This window comes from Hyla sarda, chromosome 5 (assembly GCF_029499605.1).
Source record: "Hyla sarda isolate aHylSar1 chromosome 5, aHylSar1.hap1, whole genome shotgun sequence".
In the NCBI taxonomy this organism is placed as follows: Eukaryota; Metazoa; Chordata; class Amphibia; order Anura; family Hylidae; genus Hyla; species Hyla sarda.
In genome coordinates, this window is record NC_079193.1 from 384,383,686 (window position 1) to 384,409,350 (window position 25,665).

A 25,665-nucleotide genomic window follows, 5' to 3' on the forward strand; every position below is an offset into this window, starting at 1 on the left:
CAGTCCTTAAAACGTGCAAAATTATAATTTGGGACGAATGCACCATGGCCCATAAAAGATTGCTCAAAGCGCTCGACCAGACACTGTGAGATTTCTGAGGAAAAAAAAAATCGTTGGGAGACGCTCTAATATTTCTTACAGGTGATTTTTGCCAACCTTTGCCCGGTATACCTAGATCAAAGCCTGCCCTAGGGACGCATGGCATCTATGTGCACCTCAGCTATTGGGATATGCTCTCATATTATCACCTACACCAGTTCCCTACATAGCATTTAGCTTTATATCTATTTGACTTCCCTCCTGAGGAACCCCAATATCATCTAAAATGGGGGGAAACGGGGAGAGGAAGTAAAAGTTTTTATCTTTTGTTCGTATATCTAATTTTATCTGCACTGTGTGTTTTTATGCTTAGTCTGTAAGTGGTTATGTATCATCATTAGGGCTTTTTTCCTATGACTGTATAGGGTAACACAGGGCCGTATAGTGGACAGACAACGGTTGAAGTGGTGGTTCATCCTCCACTGTTAGGCAGGGTAAGTGCAGGACTGTAATTATAGGCTCAGTTGTATTATTCTGTGGCTTATTTCTTGTACCATCGTTCCAGTGGAATGTTCCTTACTACTGTCCCTCGGTTTGCTATTGTTTACTCTTGCTGCCACCTGCAAAAACTGTAAGTGACCATCTAAAGTTTTTTGGTACCTGTTTTTTGGTTATCAATTATTGATATACATGCATATGCTTATTGTGTTTATTAACATATTTGTGCAGGATACACATGTATTTAACATTGTACAGCAGGGTGGATATATACCACTACAGGTATATCATTAACTTACCTAAATAGAAGATTTTTTGTGGTATATCATTGCTTGCTACATGTTTATCATTGTACATTATTTCTTGTGGCTATATATGTAATTTAAGTATTTATAGTCCTGATACACATCCAACAAGACTACCGTATATCATATTTTGGTGTATTTTTTAGAGGATCTGAATAAAAGTTATATTTTAAAGGGGTATTGTGTTAAACACTTAGTTACACGAACAGAACAAGACTAGTTATCAAAAAATTTACATCAAATTTGATTTAGTCAACAATCATCAGCGGCAAATTCAAAGCGGAAGACATGCTGATTCCGTGAATACCGATTATTGCCAGCGACATACCTTTTGAGTTTAAGCGGCTTCAGTTCCCTTTGCGTCTTTCTTGCCTTTGCGATTACCATCAACAAAGCACAAGGGCAATTATTAACTATTGCTGGAATGAATTTGGAAAATTCATGTTTTTCACATGGCCAGTTGTATGTTGCTTGCTCGCAAGTTGGCACACCAAAAAATGTATACACCAAATAAAACCACAAACATATTGTGTATCTGTTAGCATTAGAATGAAAAAGAAAATTTTATTCACAGTTGATGTTAAATATGTGTTTTTTCTTGGGCGCCAGGTACCGCTAGTGTATATATATTTCTCTCTACTCTGCAAACAGGCTATATGATGAGGAGGAACCTGATTTTAGAAGCCCTTATAAAGACAAGAAGCTCAGCAGTTGTCATGAAATCCACAAGAAATCCTGCAAAAGTTACATCTCCTTGGAGAAACTTCATCTGGCACAGTCCCCTATCATGGGAGGAATTTATATTCCACTGTAGATGGTTCCATGGTGTAATGGTCAGCACTCTAATTTCAGCGATATTCCACCATACACTGGGGGAAGGAATCTTTGGTAGAGTCTTCTTGAAAAAATACATCATCTGCAGAGAATGCGCTGTCATTAAAATAACACATAATAGGTATTTTACAGAATGTGGATACAGCTTAAAATAACACCATATTCTCAAACATAAAAGCCTTTACTTAATCCCTGGCTTGAGCACCTTCCACACGCTGAACTATTATGTGATGGAACTGGCCACCAGAGGGGACCTGATTGATTTTATGATAAACCACCAGCCTCCTGATACTGTCGCAGTAAAATTCATCATAACAGAAGTGATCTGTGGCCCAGAGTTCCTACATAGTTCCTGCATAAAAAAGGTATTATCCATCGGGACCTAAAGCCAGAAAATATACTTATGAGCAGATTAAATAACAGACTTTGGCTTTGCTGTGACAGTCATATATTAGAAGACCAAAAATGCTTGTAATGATACACCAGGATATGGAGCCCCAAAAATGGTGCAACACCAGCCACATGGGTGAGAAGTAGACTATTTTGTGATTGGCATGATCCTCTATACTTTACATTTAAATGTCTGCATTATGGAACAAATGACAAACAAAATGACACAGAAATTACATTTTCTGTCCTCTTTCTTACTCCAGACTATCCACAGTTTTTAACTCCTAACTCAGTCTTCATCTTAGAAGGGACATCAGGATCCATACATTTTTCTCAGATATCGGTTTGGAGGATGTGAAGGCAGGAGAATGGCGCCTCCGGCAAGACTGAGAGCAGTTGTAGTTCTAAATACTGAAGAACCCATGGACTATGCTGATCCACCAAACATGATCATATCTGATGATCAGAAAATGTTTAATAAGCTGAGCTTTGTATGTCCTGAGCGGTCAGAACACCTTCATCCTGCCATAATAGACTAAGCAGATGACAGCACGTGAGTAGAAAATTGAAATAAAAGAATTTTCCTTATTAAAATTCCCATGAAATCCTCTCTCTACCTATGTTACATGGGTACAAGCATAACCTATACATACTCTTCTTCATCGGAAGAAACTGGGGTGTATAAATCCTGTGAACTACCTACAAAATCTCACGTAGAAGATGAGTGCAGCCCTGGGATTCAAGGTGCCACTGGCTCAGATACAACTTTAACTTGCAGCAAATAAACCGTACAAGTGACCATCCTGAAGTAAACATGGAGGAAAGTGCTACTTGTGATGCATTAAACATCTAATAAGTCATCTACTAGCTGCAGAGGTCTCCTCAGTTCATCAAGACCCAAAGAGAACCATCAAAGCAGGCGAGTCTATGAATGAGGAGGGATTCCAAGTGGTAAAAAAGAAAAATGTTTCTTCAGGACAGGAGTTTAAGGTTCAGTGATCTAGGAGAAGACATGGTTGACATCCAGGAGCATGCGGAGCAGGCTTCAGAGTAAAGAGACACTAAGTGTCCTCCAAGCAATGGAGCACAGAAGGACACAACAGCAGCAAAAGGAAAAAAAAATACAGAAATTAGGTGACCTGTATGCACCCGAGGATCAGCACCCTGTAAACAGTCTAAATACCAGAGCGAGGCATAAGGTGATATATCAGCGGCTGTCTGATGAGAACATTAGCCTGTATAGGTTACAGGAGACCAGACTACAGAATAAAGGTCTATTCACATGTCGGAATTTCTGCTTGCGGAGTTCCACCTCAAATTAAAGCCCATAGATTTCTATGGGATATCGCACTCCCACTTAGTGGGAGTGCGGAATCCCATAGAAATCTATGGGCTTTAATTTGAGGCAGAATTCCACAAGCGGAAATTCAGCGGTGTGAATTGGAGTGCTAAATTGCATAGAAGTCTATGGGCTTAAATTTGAGGCGGAATTACGCAAGCGGAAATTCAGCAGTGTGAATAGACCCTAACACTTCAAAAAGAGAATGGATATACAGGGCGTGATGAAGATAAAAGTGTAATCTTGCTAATGTGTTCTGAAGAAATGTTCACATATGAGATTTTATTTAGGAAGAAATGTATTTGTTTATTTTTATTGTAAACATTAGGATGATGACTTACAATAGAAGATTGACAACCTCTTGTTTAATTTTATTAAATTGAGATCAACACTCACAATGTCAATGGATACGAAAATGATTGGTCAGATATATGAACATGTCATAGAGAAGCTTTCTTAGGTCAGGGTGGGGAACAATGGTCCTTTATTGACAAGGCTTCTAGCCCACTCCATAATGATGCTCTTGGACATGAAGCTATGCTTACACTGAGAATAGAAAAGTGATCTGGAAGTTCTGCTCCATAGTGTAGACACAGGCATACTAAGGATCTCCATAGTGTAGACACAGGCATACTAAGGATCTCCATAGTGTAGACACAGGCATACTAAGGATCTCCATAGTGTAGACACAGGCATACTAAGGATCTCCATAGTATAGACACAGGCATACTAAGGATCTCCATAGTGTAGACACAGGCATACTAAGGATCTCCATAGTGTAGACACAGGCATACTAAGGATCTCCATAGTGTAGACACAGGCATACTAAGGATCTCCATAGTGTAGACACAGGCATACTAAGGATCTCCATAGTGTAGACACAGGCATACTAAGGATCTCCATAGTGTAAACACAGACATACTAAGGATCTCCATAGTGTAGACACAGGCATACTAAGGATCTCCATAGTGTAGACACAGGTATACTAAAGATCTCCATAGTGTAAACACAGGCATACTAAGGATCTCCATAGTGTAGACACAGGCATACTAAGGATCTCCATAGTGTAGACACAGGCATACTAAGGATCTCCATAGTGTAGACACAGGCATACTAAGGATCTCCATAGTGTAGACACAGGCATACTAAGGATCTCCATAGTGTAGACACAGGCATACTAAGGATCTCCATAGTGTAGACACAGGCATACTAAGGATCTCCATAGTGTAGACACAGGCATACTAAGGATCTCCATAGTGTAGACACAGGCATACTAAGGATCTCCATAGTGTAGACACAGACATACTAAGGATCTCCATGGTGTAGACACAGACATACTAAGGATCCCATTAGTGTAGACACAGGCATACTAAGGATCTCCATAGTGTAGACACAGGCATACTAAGGATCTCCATAGTGTAGACACAGGCATACTAAGGATCTCCATAGTATAGACACAGGCATACTAAGGATCTCCATAGTGTAGACACAGGCATACTAAGGATCTCCATAGTGTAAACACAGACATACTAAGGATCTCCATAGTGTAGACACAGGCATACTAAGGATCTCCATAGTGTAGACACAGGCATACTAAGGATCTTCATAGTGTAGACACAGGCATACAAAGGATCTCCATAGTGTAGACACAGGCATACTAAGGATCTCCATAGTGTAGACACAGGCATACTAAGGATCTCCATAGTGTAGACACAGGCATACTAAGGATCTCCATAGTGTAGACACAGGCATACTAAGGATCTCCATAGTGTAGACACAGGCATACTAAGGATCTCCATAGTGTAGACACAGACATACTAAGGATCTCCATAGTGTAGACACAGGCATACTAAGGATCTCCATAGTGTAGACACAGGCATACTAAGGATCTCATTAGTGTAGACACAGGCATACTAAGGATCTCCATAGTGTAGACACAGGCATACTAAGGATCTCCATAGTGTAGACACAGGCATACTAAGGATCTCCATAGTGTAGACACAGACATACTAAGGATCTCCATGGTGTAGACACAGACATACTAAGGATCCCATTAGTGTAGACACAGGCATACTAAGGATCTCCATAGTGTAGACACAGGCATACTAAGGATCCCCATAGTGTAGACACAGGCATACTAAGGATCTCCATAGTGTAGACACAGGCATACTAAGGATCCCCATAGTGTAGACACAGACATATTAAGGATCTCATTAGTGTAGACACAGGCATACTAAGGATCTCCATAGTGTATACACAGGCATACTAAGGATCTCCATAGTGTAGACACCGGCATATAAGGATCTCCATAGTGTAGACACAGGCATTCTAAGGATCTCCATAGTGTAGACACAGGCATCCTAAGGATCTCATTAGTGTAGACACAGGCATACTAAGGATCTCATTAGTGTAGACACAGGCATACTAAGGATCTCCATAGTGTAGACACAGGCATACTAAGGATCTCCATAGTGTAGACACAGGCATACTAAGGATCTCCATAGTGTAGACACAGGCATACTAAGAATCTCCATAGTGTAGACACAGGCATACTAAGGATCTCCATAATGTAGACACAGGCATACTAAGGATCTCCATAGTGTAGACACAGGCATACTAAGGATCTCCATAGTGTACACACAGGCATACAAAGGATCCCATTAGTGTAAACACAGGCATACTAAGGATCTCCATAGTGTAGACACAGGTATACTAAGGATCTTCATAGTGTAGACACAGGGATACTAAGGATCTCCATAGTGTAGACACAGGCATACTAAGGATCTCATTAGTGTAGACACAGGCATACTAAGGATCTCATTAGTGTAGACACATGCATACTAAGGATCTCCATAGTGTAGACACAGACATACTAAGGATCTCATTAGTGTAGACACAGGCATACTAAAGATCTCCATAGTGTAGACACAGGCATACTAAGGATCTCCATAGTGTAGACACAGGCATACTAAGGATCTCCATAGTGTAGACACAGGCATACTAAGGATCTCCATAGTGTAGACACAGGCATACTAAGGATCTCCATAGTGTAGACACAGGCATACTAAGGATCTCCATAGTGTAGACACAGGCATACTAAGGATCTCCATAGTGTAGACACAGGCATACTAAGGATCTCCATAGTGTAGACACAGGCATACTAAGGATCTCCATAGTGTAGACATAGGCATACTAAGGATCTCCATAGTGTAGACACAGGCATACTAAGGATCTCCATAATGTAGACACAGGAATACTAAGGATCTCCATAGTATAGACACAGGCATACTAAGGATCTCCATAGTGTAGACACAGGCATACTAAGGATCTCCATAGTGTAGACACAGGCATACTAAGGATATCCATAGTGTAGACACAGGCATACTAAGGATCTCCATAGTGTAGACACAGGCATACAAAGGATCTCCATAGTGTTGACACAGGCATACTAAGGATCTCCAAAGTGTAGACACAGGCATACTAAGGATCTCCATAGTGTAGACACAGGCATACTAAGGATCTCCATAGTGTAGACACAGGCATACTAAGGATTCCATTAGTGTAGACACAGGCATCCTAAGGATCTCCATAGTGTAGACACAGGCATACTAAGGATCTCCATAGTGTAGACACAGGCATACTAATAATCTCCATAGTGTAGACACAGGCATACTAAGGATCCCATTAGTGTAAACACAGGCATACTAAGGATCTCCATAGTGTAGACACAGGCATCCTAAGGATCTCCATAGTGTAGACACAGGCATACTAAGGATCTCCATAGTGTAGACACAGGCATCCTAAGGATCTCCATAGTGTAGACACAGGCATACTAAGGATCTCCATAGTGTAGACACAGGCATACTAAGGATCTCCATAGTGTAGACACAGGCATACTAAGGATCTCCATAGTGTAGACACAGGCATACTAAGGATCTCCATGGTGTAGACACAGACATACTAAGGATCTCCATAGTGTAGACACAGGCATACTAAGGATCTCCATAGTGTAGACACAGGCATACTAAGGATCTCCATAGTGTAGACACAGGCATACTAAGGATCTCCATAGTGTAGACACAGGCATACTAAGGATCTCCATAGTGTAGACACAGGCATACTAAGGATCTCCATAGTGTAGACACAGGCATACTAAGGATCTCCATAGTGTAGACACAGGCATACTAAGGATCTCCATAGTGTAGACACAGGCATACTAAGGATCTCCATAGTGTAGACACAGGCATACTAAGGATCTCCATAATGTAGACACAGGAATACTAAGGATCTCCATAGTATAGACACAGGCATACTAAGGATCTCCATAGTGTAGACACAGGCATACTAAGGATCTCCATAGTGTAGACACAGGCATACTAAGGATATCCATAGTGTAGACACAGGCATACTAAGGATCTCCATAGTGTAGACACAGGCATACTAAGGATCTCCATAGTGTAGACACAGGCATACTAAGGATCTCCAAAGTGTAGACACAGGCATACTAAGGATCTCCATAGTGTAGACACAGGCATACTAAGGATCTCCATAGTGTAGACACAGGCATACTAAGGATTCCATTAGTGTAGACACAGGCATACTAAGGATCTCCATAGTGTAGACACAGGCATACTAATAATCTCCATAGTGTAGACACAGGCATACTAAGGATCCCATTAGTGTAAACACAGGCATACTAAGGATCTCCATAGTGTAGACACAGGCATCCTAAGGATCTCCATAGTGTAGACACAGGCATCCTAAGGATCTCCATAGTGTAGACACAGGCATCCTAAGGATCTCCATAGTGTAGACACAGGCATACTAAGGTTTTCCATAGTGTAGACACAGACATACTAAGGATCTCCATAGTGTAGACACAGGCATACTAAGGATCTCCATAGTGTAGACACAGGCATACTAAGGATCTCCATAATGTAGACACAGGAATACTAAGGATCTCCATAGTGTAGACACAGGCATACTAAGGATCTCCATAGTGTAGACACAGGCATACTAAGGATCTCCATAGTGTAGACACAGGCATACTAAGGATCTCCATAGTGTAGACACAGGCATACTAAGGATCTCCATAGTGTAGACACAGGCATACTAAGGATCTCCATAATGTAGACACAGGCATCCTAAGGAACTCCATAGTGTAGACACAGGCATCCTAAGGATCTACATAGTGTAGACACAGGCATCCTAAGGATCTCCATAGTGTAGACACAGGCATACTAAGGATCTCCATAGTGTAGACACAGGCATACTAAGGATCTCCATAGTGTAGACACAGGCATACTAAGGATATCCATAGTGTAGACACAGGCATACTAAGGATCTCCATAGTGTAGACACAGGCATACTAAGGATCTCCATAGTGTAGACACAGGCATGCTAAGGATCTTCATAGTGTAGACACAGGCATACTAAGGATCTCCATAGTGTAGACACAGGCATACTAAGGATATCCATAGTGTAGACACAGGCATACTAAGGATCTCCATAGTGTAGACACAGGCATACTAAGGATCTCCATAGTGTAGACACAGGCATACTAAGGATCTCCATAGTGTAGACACAGGCATACTAAGGATCTCCATAGTGTAGACACAGGCATACTAAGGATTCCATTAGTGTAGACACAGGCATCCTAAGGATCTCCATAGTGTAGACACAGGCATACTAAGGATCTCCATAGTGTAGACACAGGCATACTAATAATCTCCATAGTGTAGACACAGGCATACTAAGGATCCCATTAGTGTAAACACAGGCATACTAAGGATCTCCATAGTGTAGACACAGGCATACTAAGGATCTCCATAGTGTAGACACAGGCATACTAATAATCTCCATAGTGTAGACACAGGCATACTAAGGATCCCATTAGTGTAAACACAGGCATACTAAGGATCTCCATAGTGTAGACACAGGCATCCTAAGGATCTCCATAGTGTAGACACAGGCATCCTAAGGATCTCCATAGTGTAGACACAGGCATACTAAGGTTTTCCATAGTGTAGACACAGACATACTAAGGATCTCCATAGTGTAGACACAGGCATACTAAGGATCTCCATAGTGTAGACACAGGCATACTAAGGATCTCCATAGTGTAGACACAGGCATACTAAGGATCTCCATAGTGTAGACACAGGCATACTAAGGATCTCCATGGTGTAGACACAGACATACTAAGGATCTCCATAGTGTAGACACAGGCATACTAAGGATCTCCATAGTGTAGACACAGGCATACTAAGGATCTCCATAGTGTAGACACAGGCATACTAAGGATCTCCATAGTGTAGACACAGGCATACTAAGGATCTCCATAGTGTAGACACAGGCATACTAAGGATCTCCATAGTGTAGACACAGGCATACTAAGGATCTCCATAGTGTAGACACAGGCATACTAAGGATCTCCATAGTGTAGACACAGGCATACTAAGGATCTCCATAGTGTAGACACAGGCATACTAAGGATCTCCATAATGTAGACACAGGAATACTAAGGATCTCCATAGTATAGACACAGGCATACTAAGGATCTCCATAGTGTAGACACAGGCATACTAAGGATCTCCATAGTGTACACACAGGCATACTAAGGATATCCATAGTGTAGACACAGGCATACTAAGGATCTCCATAGTGTAGACACAGGCATACTAAGGATCTCCATAGTGTAGACACAGGCATACTAAGGATCTCCAAAGTGTAGACACAGGCATACTAAGGATCTCCATAGTGTAGACACAGGCATACTAAGGATCTCCATAGTGTAGACACAGGCATACTAAGGATTCCATTAGTGTAGACAAAGGCATACTAAGGATCTCCATAGTGTAGACACAGGCATACTAATAATCTCCATAGTGTAGACACAGGCATACTAAGGATCCCATTAGTGTAAACACAGGCATACTAAGGATCTCCATACTGTAGACACAGGCATCCTAAGGATCTCCATAGTGTAGACACAGGCATCCTAAGGATCTCCATAGTGTAGACACAGGCATCCTAAGGATCTCCATAGTGTAGACACAGGCATACTAAGGTTTTCCATAGTGTAGAGACAGACATACTAAGGATCTCCATAGTGTAGACACAGGCATACTAAGGATCTCCATAGTGTAGACACAGGCATACTAAGGATCTCCATAGTGTAGACACAGGCATACTAAGGATCTCCATAGTGTAGACACAGGCATACTAAGGATCTCCATGGTGTAGACACAGACATACTAAGGATCTCCATAGTGTAGACACAGGCATACTAAGGATCTCCATAGTGTAGACACAGGCATACTAAGGATCTCCATAATGTAGACACAGGCATCCTAAGGAACTCCATAGTGTAGACACAGGCATCCTAAGGATCTCCATAGTGTAGACACAGGCATCCTTAGGATCTCCATAGTGTAGACACAGGCATACTAAGGATCTCCATAGTGTAGACACAGGCATACTAAGGATCTCCATAGTGTAGACACAGGCATACTAAGGATATCCATAGTGTAGACACAGGCATACTAAGGATCTCCATAGTGTAGACACAGGCATGCTAAGGATCTTCATAGTGTAGACACAGGCATACTAAGGATCTCCATAGTGTAGACACAGGCATACTAAGGATATCCATAGTGTAGACACAGGCATACTAAGGATCTCCATAGTGTAGACACAGGCATACTAAGGATCTCCATAGTGTAGACACAGGCATACTAAGGATCTCCATAGTGTAGACACAGGCATACTAAGGATATCCATAGTGTAGACACAGGCATACTAAGGATCTCCATAGTGTAGACACAGGCATGCTAAGGATCTTCATAGTGTAGACACAGGCATACTAAGGATCTCCATAGTGTAGATACAGGCATACTAAGGATATCCATAGTGTAGATACAGGCATATTAAGGATATACAATACCCTTGGATTCTGATGTTTCACAAACTGAAGAACTTTAGGGTATTAGGTCTCTCTTTTAAAACTTTTTTAGTGTTTAGGAAATGCACCTCAGTGGTGTCCAGAAAAAATAACCTGATGATTTAGCAATTTAGGATAAGGCCTAAAAGTTGTAAATATGTATATTTATGTAAATATTTCTGTATCTCTCTCTATATACTTATTTCTGCTCTGCAACCAGGCAATACACCATCAAAAGGGGGGGGGGAAAGATGATGATTGTGAAGGGGAACCTGATTTTAGCAGCTCTCTCGAACTAAAGACCAGAGGATCTCAGCAGCTGCTCATGAAACATATGAGAAATTATCTATAAGTGGAAGAGCATGGCTCCTCTAAAGAAACTTCATCTGGCACAGTCCACTGTAGGTGGTTCCATGGTGTAGTGGTCAGCGCTCTGCACTTTGATTCCAGCAATATTTCACTGTGCACTAGGTAAATGAATCTTTAGTAGAGTCTTCTTGGGAAAATAATTCATCTGCAGAGAATGCCTTGCCGTTTAAAAGAAAAGATAAAAGGAATTTTTGTAGAACATGGTACAGCTTCATAGAACGCCATATCCTCTAACTCTCTTATAAAAGCCCTTACTTGATCCTTCGTTTCGCCGCCTTCCACTCACTGACCAATTATGTGATGAAACCGGCCAGCAGCCTCCTGTCACAGTAAAATTCATCATAACAGAAGTGATCGGTGGCCCAGAATTCCTGCATAAAAAGGTACTATCCATCGGGACCTAAAGCCAAAAAATATACTTCTGAGCAGAGAACATCACACCCAAATAACAGATTTTGGTTTTCCTATGATAGGCCTATATGATGTGGCCAAAAATGCATGTAATGGTACACCAGGATCTGCAGCCCAGACATGGTGCAGTGGGAGAGCAGTAGACTATTTTATTATTGTTGTGAGCCTCTATACTTTTTTTTGCATTTAAATATCCATTTTCTGAAGGAAATTACATAGAGGGATATTTATCAAAACCTGTCCAGAGGAAAAGTTGCCCAGTAGCCCATAGCAACCAATCATATCGCTTCTTTCATTTTTAACAAGGCCTGTGCAAAATGAAAGAAGCAATATGATTGGTTGCTATGGGCAACTTTTCCATTGCACAGGTTTTGATAAATCTTGATAAATCTCCCCCATAGAAATTATATTATCTGTCATCTGTATTACTCAAGACTACCCAAACTTCCCAACTCCAAACTCAACATCTCAGATATCAGTTGGGAAAATGTAGAAGTCAGGCGAATGTCACCTCAAGCAAAACTGAGGACAGCCAAATAAATATATATTCCTGTATATGTTAAAAAAAAAAAAAAATAAATAAATCTTTCTTTGGAGAAAAAAAATCTTTTCATATAAATAATAGAGATCTATTTTTGTAGTTAACACGTGAGTATATGTATATATTTTTATGGAAAAAATGTACCTTGACATTCTTAAGGCACGAAAGTAAAATTCTGATGTCATATTTCCCCAGTCCAGCCTCCAATCCTATAGGCCCTGGCATCCCAGTATGCAGTCATCTACAATATTTCGAGACACCGAACTTGCTTACATTCCACACCCTTGGTTCCTAAATATCAGTATATTCCATAGACCTCCTATTGATTCTTTTAGCAAGATTCCTACAACCAACCTTCTCTTTCCAGAGAAGCAAAATGGTCTAGAGGAAGCCATTCTGGAATATCTGGCCAAATCTGGAGAGCATCTCTTGAAGGCTGCATCTGAAGCCATTTTTCTTCAACATGCTCTGTCCTTTCTGCCCTGGATAATGTCAATGTTCAGCCTGTCACCAAGAGGTTCTTGTGGTTTGTGATGGATAGAGGGACATGTTGACAGAGTCTATCTTCAGAAAGTAGAGCAAGAGTTATAAAAGCCATCAACAGGCCTTGTGTCACCAACCGTGGATGTGGTTCCTTGGGCCCTGTGGCATGTTTGTTTTCTCCAGCCAGAGGCTTTGGGCATTTGGAAATTATAATCTTCAGGAATCTGCTGAAAAACGGAAAGTCCATGATTTAAGCCAATTGGATTGCTGCAAGCCAGGGAGGAAAAGTGTATAAGCATCAGCTTTCGGCTTCTCCTCGCTTGTTCTCTCGCTTGTTCTATCGATTGAGGGAGTCTCAGCAATGAGACCCCAGCCGATGAAAACGTGATTTTATTTTTATTACAGGGAGACATTTATTGTTATTATAGAAGCCAAATAGACCTAATCAATTGGGCTGATCAAAATCTTGCATTCCTGATGTGCATTCTGTAGAAATATGCTTGAAAAAGTGACTCGTGGAGAATATAGGATCCCTGCAGCGCAATACAATATCAGGGTCCGGTACTTCATATTACCTTATGGTTTACCAGAAGGTCTTGACTTTGGGCTTCATGGGTCCCCCAAATCTAGGGGGTATCTCCAGAGGTCGAGCATCGATATCTTGATTCAACCTGTTTCTTGCCATTTGCCGTTCAGTCATCTGTTCACATTAACATTAGGAGTCTGTGTCCTTGAATCAATTATTTTTTTGGTGGAAGAGTCAACTTTCCCTTTCCATATGAAGTTAAGGTGTGGCCCTATATAAACTCATCTACAGATTTTGGCATGCAATTATGGTCACATATTTTGTGTTATCAATATTATTGTATTTTCAAGTGGGTCTGATTGTGCTATATTCCTATATCCTCTTGACCATCTTACACATGTGACGTGCATTTGACTCTGACTGACACAGACTCCTTTTACATCTTTTATTTTGGACACCTATTTAACTATCCTATCTAGCTCTATGTCATCTTAATGAATCATAATTAAAGGAGTATTCCAGTGCAAAATAACATCCCCTATCCAAAGGATAGGGGATAAATTATAGATCGAGCGGGGTCCGAGCGCTGGGGCCCCCAGTGATCTCCAGGACAGGGCCACAGCAGTCTGCAGGAAGTGAACTTTCATCCCAAGCAGAAAGCCGTGGCAGAAACCCCAGCGCTTGGACCCCCCATGATCTATAACTTATCCCCTATTGCACTACAGATGTCCTTTAATGTATTTATGGTACACTGCATTTATTTATATCTGATATATTGTGGTTTCCTCTTATCCCTGATGAGCCCCCAAGACAATAGGGGCGAAACGGGTTGGCAAGAGAGGTTTTGCCACTTGTGCTATATTGTATCCTATATATATTGTATTCTATATGTTTGTTTTTTATCCCTCTCCCTATTCCACACTTAGTCAATAGGAGAAATTTATGTATTAGGGTCTTTTAGGTTAGGGGTTCACCTGTACCCCTGATTCCTCCATTTTTCTTTATTTATGTAATTTTTGTGTACCCTATCTGTCATTATTTAATACTATTTAAGTAAAAGTTAAGTTTTATCTTAGCCTAATTGGTGTCTTCTAGTTGGTATTATATTCTTACAATCTCACCTAGGGTTGTTTATCAAATTGGGTGCTGGTTACACTTATCAATTGCCAGATGTGGGTATATACTATAGGCAACTGGGAAACATTTCCTCTGCACGGGTTTTGACAAATCTCCTTGAATGTGCCAATGGCCTTAAAGGACAACTGCAGCGGAATTACACTTATCCCCTATCCACAGGATAGGGGATAAGTGTTTGATCGCAGGGGGTCCGACCGCTGGGACCCCCCTCGATCTCCCTAACGGGGTGCCGGCATTAGCGCCCATGGTGACGTAGCGTCGACCTAGAGGTCGAAGGTGACGCCCCGTCTCCTCCCCGTCCCAATACAGTTCTATGGGGGATGCGGGGAAGCACGAATGCTGCCTCCCCACCTCTCCCATAGAGATGTATGGAGGAGGCGTGCCGGCCGCAACGTCATGCAGCGGCTGGCACACCCCCTGCACGGGAGAGCCACGGCCCCGTACAGGAGATCGCCGGGGCCCCAGCGTTCGGACCCCCGCGATCAAACACTTATCCCCTATCTTGAGGATAGGGGATAAGTGTTTGTACCGCTGCAGATGTCCTTTAAGGGAGGTGTATAATATGCTATATACCCTGATCCCATAGAGATCTCAGCACTATACAGATAGTGCTGGAGGGGAGGTGTATAACTACTATATATCCTGATGCCATATAGATAGCAGCAGTATACAGATAGAGCTGGAGAGGGTGTGTATAACAACTATATATCTTGATCCCATAGAAATAGCAGTATACAGATAGAGCTAGAGGGAAGGTGTATATTGATGATATATCCTGATTCCATAGAGAAAGCAGCAGCAGTATACAGACAGGGATGGTGAGGGGTCTGGGAGCTAGCAGGAGGGATCTGATAGGTGATGATGTCATCCAGTAGTTCACAGAAAGTCAGACCCTGGACTGTTCTCTTTCTCTGACACATTAGACATTGTGATTTTCTGTGGGTCAGACTAGTGACCAGATGACCTAGTTACAGAAACACATAGGCGTGCATGAAGAAAAAAATTTTTTTTAGACTTTTTAGCCTGTCCTGGAAATCTATAACTGCATTACTAGACACTCGAGGGGCTCAAACCCCTGGTTACCCTGTATTAGTCTGGTTTTACATGGATATACAGACACATTTTCTTTTGTATTACATTACAAAAGAAAGTCCTGGCCTAACCACTGGTCTCATGACCCATACTGACAGCTGTCATTTTAGGTTATTGGACCCGTGTCTGAGCCACAACTTTCAATCGTAATATGTGAAGCCTGCCTAAGCTGTAATGGAGGCCAAATTGTTAAGTCACCCAGCTTTCCCAAATACAGATATAAATAGATATCCTCACAGCGAATTAAGCTTATGCAGACAAACAATGGGTGCGGTCTTGTTGGTGCAGCCGGTCAGGGCTCTCGTACAGAATCACACAGGACACCATCCTTGTTTTAGATGCTGAAATCCGTTTTTATTCTGGTGGACGCACTGTGACATCTGCATCTACTCAATAATAATAATAAGAATGTTAGAACCATCGCTTTACCAAGGAGGGATTGATACAACGGGACAACTTGCGTCAGATGGTCTTCGTCCTGACACGAAAAAACTCCAGTTTTTTTTCTCAATTTTTTTTTTTTTTTTTTTACAATTATTCTGTCTTTTTTTCTTTTTTTTAATAAATAAAACAGTTGTAAAAAATAAAAATTAAATAGATTCTGTAAAAACAGTGGAAAAAAAACACGTATAACAAGGCTACAAAGCAAAAGCTCTATGGCCGGTGTCATATACAATGTGGTGTCGCTCTACGGGAAAAGTAACGAAAAAGAAACAAAGCCCATGTAAACATCGTCCAATCTCCGTTGTGTATCTAGAGCCGTAAAGCTGGTGGTTGTTGTATGCTGGAAGCGGGGGGAGGGGTCGTGCTGGTGATTGTGTGTACATGTATGGGGGGGCAGGGGATATACACACACACGTACCCCAGGATTCCAGTTCCTTATAATAACAGCGGGGGAGGGGGTGAGCACTGAATCAATGAGGGGGTCAGAAAACTGTGACAAGTATGGTTATTATATATCATTATATGTTTCATGCAGGATTGGCGCGCTTCTTCTGTACATGGTAACAAGGAATCATTTATATTACAACTGCTTATTATTTCACTTCAGACTAAATGGAAAAATAATAAATGAAGATCTTCCGGTCGGATGCGTTTTAGTTTTCTGACCCCTGATTGACGTTCACGTCTTACACGCAGCTCCGGTTCACATAGCATGGCGGTCGGTCAATGGTTTGTTCGGCTTGTGGTCATATGACAATGTCTGTTCCCTTTCTCTATATGCAAAATGATGATGAAACAAGAAAATGACAATGGAATATAAAAATGGCGGATACAGGATGATGAAGGAACTGGGGGTAGATAAGCCGTGACGTCAGGATACTATCATTGGATACAGATGGGGGAGGGGAGTAATGCCGATGGTGTACGGTTATTTTTGTAGAGCACTGGCTCAATGATTGCTATGTGGATGGCAGTAATGGCGCCCTTTAAAGGGGTATTCAAAGATTAACAGTCATCCCCTCTATATGGGGTAGAGCATACAGTAACTAACTGACCACTGGGACCCCAACCAATCCCAATAATGGAAGTCAATTGTCCCCGTATATAAACAGAGTATCAGTGCACTTGCTCTGCCAAAGCTCCATTCACTGTCTATGGGGCTTTCAAGCATTGCCAAGTTAGTTAAAGGGGTACTCCGGTGGAAAACTATTTTATTTAAATTATGCTAGAAAGTTAAACAGATTTGTAAATTACTTCTATTTAAAAATCTCAATCCTTTCAGTACTTATTAGCAGCTGCATGCTCCAGAGGAAATTCTTCTCTTTTTGAATTTCTTTTTTGTCTTGTCCACAGTGCTCTCTGCTGACACCTCTGTCCGTGTCAGGAACTGTCCAGAGCAGAATAGGTTTGCTATGGGGATTTTCTCCTGCTCTGGACAGTTCCTGACATGGGCATCAGGTGTCAGCAGAGAGCACTGTGGATAAGACAAAAAATAAATTCAAAAAGAAAAGAATTTCCTCTGTAGCATACAGCTGCTAATAAGTACTGGAAAGGTAAAGATTTTTCAATCTGTTTAAGTTTCTGGCACCAGTTCATTAAATGTTTTCCACCAGAGTACCCCTTTAAGCTCTTGGCAATGTAGGGAGCCCACAGATAATGGAGGGGTGACCCAACATGTGCAGTTATTTGGGAGGACAACTGACTTTGACCCGCCAAACACCAATTAGCTAATTATCTCTTCTCCTGCAGACAGGGGATAATTTTTAATCTTGAGATACCCTGATTGTATCTGGATGGATGGTACTAGGTGCCAGCAAGGGCTTTGGCAGGACCTGCAGTGAGAGATGGTGGACGGAAGCCTCTCAGGTCTTCATGTCTCCCTATGTAATGCTAACTTCCCTTTCCCCTGCAGAGGCAGCGGACTCTCGTCTTGGTGCAACAATCTCTTTATAGACTGTAGAGCTTCATGTTTAAGAACATTTCACAGTACAAAGCTAAATATTATACTTGATCAGCAGTCTTTCAACAGGGTCACATCCAGAGCTGCATTCACAGTGCTGCCCAGGAAAGAAACGGACAGGCAGATGATTGTCATAGAAATCCTTTCTGCCATGTCGGCCTGGCCTAAGCAATGTTTGTGTGTTTATATATATACATATATGTGGTGTATGATAGAACAGATCCTGAATTTACCTCTTTATATACTGTCATACAGTAGTAAACTGATGACAAAGTGGTTACAGAGGGTCTGGGCGGCAGTTACACTAGATTGTCGGCCACAAGTCACCCAGAGAAGCAAAAGATGAAAGTTCTCTATTTCACAGTCAGCGTCCCCCTATAAAGGCGCAAATCTACCTGACATTTTGAGAAAGCAAATCCCTCAGATACAAGATCAATGTCTGACCTGTGGGACCAGCCCTGCGCCATAACTACAGTCCTTGTCCAGCCTCAGGATAAGAATACACAGTAAATAACTGGAAAGATAAATCATGGGGGATCAGTATCCAGAGGCTGGATGATCATGGGGGATCAGTATCCAGAAACTGGACAACCATGAGGGATCAGTATTCAGAGGCTGGATGATCATGGGGGATCAGTAATCAGAGGCTGGACAATCATGGGGGATCAGTAATCAGAGGCTGGACAACCATGAGGGATCAGTATCCAGAGGCTGGACACCCATGAGGGATCAGTATCCAGAGGCTGGACAACCATGGGGGGGGGATCAGTATCCAGAGGCTGGACAATCATGGGGGATCTGTAATCAGAGGCTGATCAATCATGGGGGATCAGTATCCAGAGGCTGGACAACCATGAGGGATCAGTATCCAGAGGCTGGATGATTATGGGGGATCAGTATCCAGAGGCTGGACAATCATGGGGGATCAGTAATCAGAGGCTGGATGATCAAAGGGAATCAGTAACAAGAGGCCGGACGATCATGGTGGATAAGTAACAAGAGGCCGGACGATCATGGTGGATCAGTTATAGGAGAATGGACAATCGTGGGGGATCAGTAACAATAGGCTGGACAATCATGGTGGCCATGAGTAGAGGCTGGACAATCACAGGGGGTGAGCAGTAACCAGGGGCTGGACGGTCGTGGGGGATCAGTAGCCAGAGGCTAGTCATCAACTATGGATACATTTTACAATCATATGGGGGTGTGGAGAAGGGAACAATGATATGGGGTGTCTAACTGGGGTGGGATCAAAAGGAGTGTACAGTGTTCAGACCCCAACCAATGACGAGAACGATCGGTCACATGCTCCTCTCCCTGCTCTGTGTCTATGAGACCTGGCCAATCCCATAGACTTACATTGTAAGTCCGTCCTGGTCACATGATACAGAGCCAAGGGAGAATGTGCTAAACGCAGCTTCTTCTGGCTCGTTCTTGTGATCAGTCGGGGTTTGAACACTCAGACCCTCACCAATTAACATATTTGATATGTCTTTATTTTTTTTTAAATGACAGGTGCACTTTAACACTACTTATCACTGGCGTTGTATGGAAGACAGTAGTGGAAATGTCTCACATGCAGCATAAAGGACAATGTAACGGCAGGGGAGGGGGGCTTGGGGGAGGGGGGCTTCCTTTGCATGAGGATGACAACACAGGTCACAGCATATTTAGTGCTCATGTAGATCTGTTTACAAAAACTCAAACGTCTACAACCTTTTTTTTGTGGATAGTCTTCATTAGAAATATCTTACTTTTTGTGTTTACAGCTCCTGCACAGACCTGTCTCCATGGTTACAGCCTGTGTGTCGCTCTCTTCTATTGGCTAGTTTCCTGTCTGTAGGTTTTAAAGAAGAGGAGGCAGAGGCGGTGAAGTAGCACAGGACACCATGATTATAGGAATATTGTGCTGACACATTGCATATAGCCGTACAGAGCTTCTCGCCATTCACAACTGTCTCTGTCCTCAATAGGACTGACAACCGTAATCCCTATATGTGCCTCCAGCTGTTGCAAAACTACAACTCCCAGCATGCCTGGACAGCATTTGGCTTTCCGGGCGCACTGGGAGTTGTAGTTTTGCAACAGCTGGAGACCCACAGTATGGAGAACACTGCTATATCAGATACACATTCTAGCGTAAATTTTTCACACAAACAGTGGAGAACATACAAAACTCATACAGACATTGTCCCTGGTTGGATCGGATTCAGATTCAAATTCAGGACCATGGTGCAGTAAAGCAACAATGCTAAACCAGTCTTTTCTGTGTTGTAACCATGGAGATACAAAGGTCTTCACAGGTGCTGTGTACTTAAAACGGAAATATAGCTACAATCAAGACTATCTGTAAATCTGCTCCATTTTCTATATTATTTTAGATGCTTTGGAGCAGTAAAAATGGTGGTAAAAGCAGCCATGTCCGGAGCTTGTGTGTCGGTCTTGTTGGTGACTGGAGAGTTGACCACATGATGCTATCCTGGGAAGGATATCACCTAACAATGTAGATCCGACACCTAAATGATGCTGTGCACTAGTACTCCATGTCTCAGGCTCTGTCCCTGTGCTGAACATAGACTGTGCACTATAACCTTTCTTCCTGCAGGGGCCAGTGGAGGGGTGGCGGGGGTTTACAGCAGCGGTGAGGTTGGGGTGGGGATGTGTTTACAGCAGCGGTGGTGGTGGTGGTGGGGGGGGGTTTACAGCAGCGGGGGGGGGTTTACAGTAGCAGTGGGGGTTGCAGGATCCACGTGTCTAGTGTAATGATTCTGCGCATGTAAAATGATATCTAGTTTATTCTGGCTGAACCCCAGTACAGTAAATATAAAGGTAAGTTGTGTCCTCAGTTCTCCCAGTGCAGGATGTCAGGAGGACAGATCGTGTTCATATCTATGATAAATTACTGCAGCATGTGGCATAGGTAGCGCACACTCCAGCCACCATGGGCATCTCGACACCAGCGCCGAGATATTGTGGGTGCAGAGACGGCACCAAATGCACAACAAGAAAAGTGATCATGCATAAACAAATGGTTGCACAACCGAAGAATTCCAAGTCAATAAAATAAAAAAATTATATATATATATATATATATATATATATATACACAAAAAATAAATATACATATATACACACACACATATATATATATACATATATATATATACACAGCACACCAAGCAGATGAAGTAAAAAGAAAGATATATATATATAAACACATATACATCTTTTTATGGGAGCTGCGCAGTCAAACATGGAATCACATCTATAATCTAAACCAATATATGTGCAATACAATTAAAAATTTGTACAAAAAAAATGTACTGACCCTGCCTGGTCTGGGCCATGTTCAGGTCAGGGCTCCAATTCACTGGGCGAATTTCATGCACTAAGAAAAGATTCCCTATGTAATGTCAAACAATGATAACCAGTATTGTGTGTACTTATAGAGACCCAGCAATCAATATGGCGATCAGTGTGGTCCTGACCTGAACACGGTCGGACCAGGTAGTGTCAGTACCTACTGTTTTAAATGCTTTGAATCATATTGCACACGTTGTGGTTAATATTATTCATGTCATTCAATGTCCATTAGAGGAGCATGTCTATATATGTTGGTGTCTAATAAAGTTGTGACCTTATTTGGAAGGTCATTTGTTAATGTATGATCACTTTGTGGTCTTTTTTTTACGTGGTCTTGCACCCTATATATACACATTACGGTTGTTTATTATAGCACCCACTGGTTTGTGGATACAGACAGCACCGTACTCCAGCCTGCTCAGTAATAAATGTATAATGACAACAGTTCAGCGCCTTAACTAGCATCTCTTCATACCTTTCTTTAGTATTCACTGATCTCTTCATACCTTTCTTTAGTATTCACTGATCTCTTCATACCTTTCTTTAGTGTTCACTGATCTGTTCATCCCTTTCTTTAGTGTACACTGATCTCTTCATACCTTTCTTTAGTGTACACTGATCTCTTCATACCTTTCTTTAGTGTTCACTGATCTGTTCATCCCTTTCTTTAGTGTACACTGATCTGTTCATCCCTTTCTTTAGTGTTCACTGATCTCTTCATACCATTCTTTAGTGTACACTGATCTCTTCGTCCCTTTCTTTAGTGTTCACTGATCTCTTCGTCCCTTTCTTTAGTGTTCACTGATCTCTTCATACCTTTCTTTAGTGTACACTGATCTGTTCATCCCTTTCTTTAGTGTTCACTGATCTCTTCATACCTTTCTTTAGTGTACACTGATCTCTTCATACCTTTCTTTAGTGTACACTGATCTGTTCATCCCTTTCTTTAGTGTTCACTGATCTCTTCATACCTTTCTTTAGTGTACACTGATCTCTTCATACCTTTCCTTAGTGTACACTGATCTCTTCATACCTTTCCTTAGTGTACACTGATCTCTTCATACCTTTCCTTAGTGTACACTGATCTCTTCATACCTTTCTTTAGTGTACACTGATCTGTTCATACCTTTTTTATCCTTCATTCATCGGTTCATCCCATTCTTTAGTGTACACTGATCTCTTCATACCTTTCTTTAGTGTACACTGATCTCTTCATACCTTTCTTTAGTGTACACTGATCTCTTCATACCTTTCTTTAGTGTACACTGATCTGTTCATACCTTTTTTTAGCCTTCACTCATCGGTTCATACCTTTCTTTAGTGTACACTGATCTCTTCATACCTTTCTATAGTGTTCACTGATCTCTTCATACCTTTCCTTAGTGTTCACTGATCTCTTTATACCTTTCTTTAGTGTACACTGATCTGTTCATACCTTTTTTAGCCTTCACTCATCAGTTCATACCTTTCTTTAGTGTTCACTGATCTCTTCATACCATTCTTTAGTGTACACTGATCTCTTCGTCCCTTTCTTTAGTGTTCACTGATCTCTTCGTCCCTTTCTTTAGTGTTCACTGATCTCTTCGTCCCTTTCTTTAGTGTTCACTGATCCCTTCGTCCCTTTCTTTAGTGTTCACTGATCCCTTCGTCCCTTTCTTTAGTGTTCACTGATCCCTTCGTCCCTTTCTTTAGTGTTCACTGATCTCTTCGTCCCTTTCTTTAGTGTTCACTGATCTCTTCGTACCTTTCTTTAGTGTTCACTGATCCCTTCGTCCCTTTCTTTAGTGTTCACTGATCTCTTCGTACCTTTCTTTAGTGTTCACTGATCTCTTCATACCTTTCTTTAGTGTACACTGATCTCTTCATACCTTTTTTAGCCTTCACTCATCGGTTCATACCTTTCTTTAGTGTTCACTGATCTCTTCATACCTTTCTTTAGTGTTCACTCATCTGTTCATACCTTTTAGCCTTCACTCATCTGTTCATACCTGTAGCCTAACACCAGGAGCCAGTGCCATGGATCTATGGAGGGCAGCACTGATTTATGTATGACAAGGGACAGTAGATCAACTCAAGGTTGAGGCGACGGCTTATTTTATAAGCTCGCTAATGGAAATCCCTCCTTAGGGAGCAGCCACATTAAATGTGCTGCGGCGCCAGTCACAAAACACGACATGCCTCACAACTCTGGCACATGTACGCGTAACACATTAAACCCTGCAGTCACAGTGTCCTGCACTCCCATCATGCTTTGCAGGGCCATATGCTGCAACTTTGGTCCAAGGTGGTGGAGGAGTGATGGGTCCTTATTGCCACAGCAGATGAATCATTCACTCCATGTTTTAGTGTACAGGATGAGAATGCGGTGGGAGCGGAGACCTCTCCTGGAATAATGAGATGACAGTAGTGACAGTCACACAACAATATTCCTGTATTCGCTTGTCCTGGGTGTGGGGGGGGGCGTCACAATCTGCTATAGAACTGCCTCCATGAAGCTTGTGTCCAGGTGCTGGATCAGAGCCCGGATGAAGGACATTTCTTTCCTGGTGTTCTCAAAGATGATACGCGGATCGTCCGACTGGCAGCGCAGACAGTTTGGTGCCATAACCATGGCTAGATTACTGACGTCCATTTTTGTGACAGCCACATTGGCTGGCTGTACAAATACCTGCAAGACAGAGAAAATGGCATTGACGAAAACTCCAGGAAATGTTAATTACAATACTGGCTCTGCGAGGAAGCACAGGGCTGTAGAGTCGGAGTCGAGGAGTCAGATGAAATTTTGGGTACCTGGAGTCGGAAAACAATGCACTGACTCCGACTCCTACTAAATTTAGGTTGGAATAAAAAAAAAAAAAGCAAGTTTAAGTACAAAAAACTGTGGAGTTGGAGTCGGAACATTTATCTACCGACTCCACAGCCCTGAGGAATCAGGTAAGTATCACAGTACGGTAGACAAGCACTGCAGGTGATTGGAAATATGTGAACAGGATTTTTCTCTTTAACAGGTGCAAACAATTCTACAATTCTATCTAATCGAAGAAATGTATGCAACAAATCTGTTGAGCACAAATCCACAGCTGTCAGTTCAGGTCATCAGGCCCCCCAGGCGGCCATAATATGGAAGCAAAGCTGCCTCAGTAGTAGGCTGGTTCTATATAGCATACCACTCCAAATGAAAATGGGAACAACTCAAGCAAGATGAGGAAGCAGAATAAATAACATCACCTGTAGGAAGCGGATGAGGTAGCACAGCACCATCTTGCTCAGTTTTGGGAGCGAATGCACAACTGCAATGGCCGCCTCCGGATTCTCATAGTGGGTGATGCACTCCTCATAGAATTCGTGAGGAATCAGAGGCTCCTCCAGCTCCCGGTACCACAGTTTTAGTAAAGACGCTGTGAGGATAGAAGAAGAAAACATTATGAGTTGGAATAGGAAATTCACACCGTTATATATGGGACATTAAATTAGAAGCATATTAGACTACTGTTTTGCTGCTGGTTGTACTCCAAGGTGACTTCTGCTATTCTCATCACTTACATTAGGGGGCACTTTACTCCTTATAAAAGGCCCCTCAGCTGCTGCAGAACCTCTGCAGAGAGGAAGTGGAAGGTTCCTGATAGGGATCATCAGATATACATTTTTTAGGGCCGATACCGATAATCTGTGGCCTTTCAGGCCGATAGCCGATAACTTATAGCGATATTCCTGTATAAATTATCGGCTATTTCTCCATCCCCCCGGCCCCGACGAAGCGGCTGCAGATCATTGATTTAAAGCGGGTGCTTTAAATCAAAGAACTGCAGCGGCTTTTGCGGGGCCAGAGACCAACGCCGCCACCCGCTTCTCTCCCCCTGCCTGTCCTGGGGTCCTCATGAGTCCAACAACCCCCCCCCCCCCAAATCCTCTGGCCAGAGACCGCCGCCGCCCGCTTCTCTCCCCCTGCCTGTCCTGGGGTCCTCATGAGTCCAACCCCCCCCCCCCCCCCC

The 25,665-nt window shown here is 42.3% G+C and overlaps 1 protein-coding gene across 3 annotated transcripts in view; it reads right to left on the reverse strand.

The window, feature by feature from the left end:
- The window catches only part of ARHGAP39 (Rho GTPase activating protein 39), a 303,636-nt gene that overhangs the window by 29,431 nt on the left and 248,540 nt on the right, over positions 1-25,665 (reverse strand). The window contains exons 9-10 of one of the 3 annotated variants that reach the window (XM_056522930.1): positions 24,902-25,071; positions 21,455-24,341 (exon numbers count right to left, since the gene is read on the reverse strand). In XM_056522930.1, the coding sequence (XP_056378905.1) occupies positions 24,147-24,341; positions 24,902-25,071 (365 nt within the window). In that variant the 3' untranslated portion in view covers positions 21,455-24,146. Of the gene's footprint in view, positions 1-21,454; positions 24,342-24,901; positions 25,072-25,665 lie in introns of those variants that run through there. The other 2 variants (XM_056522931.1, XM_056522932.1) reach the window with 2 other exon arrangements.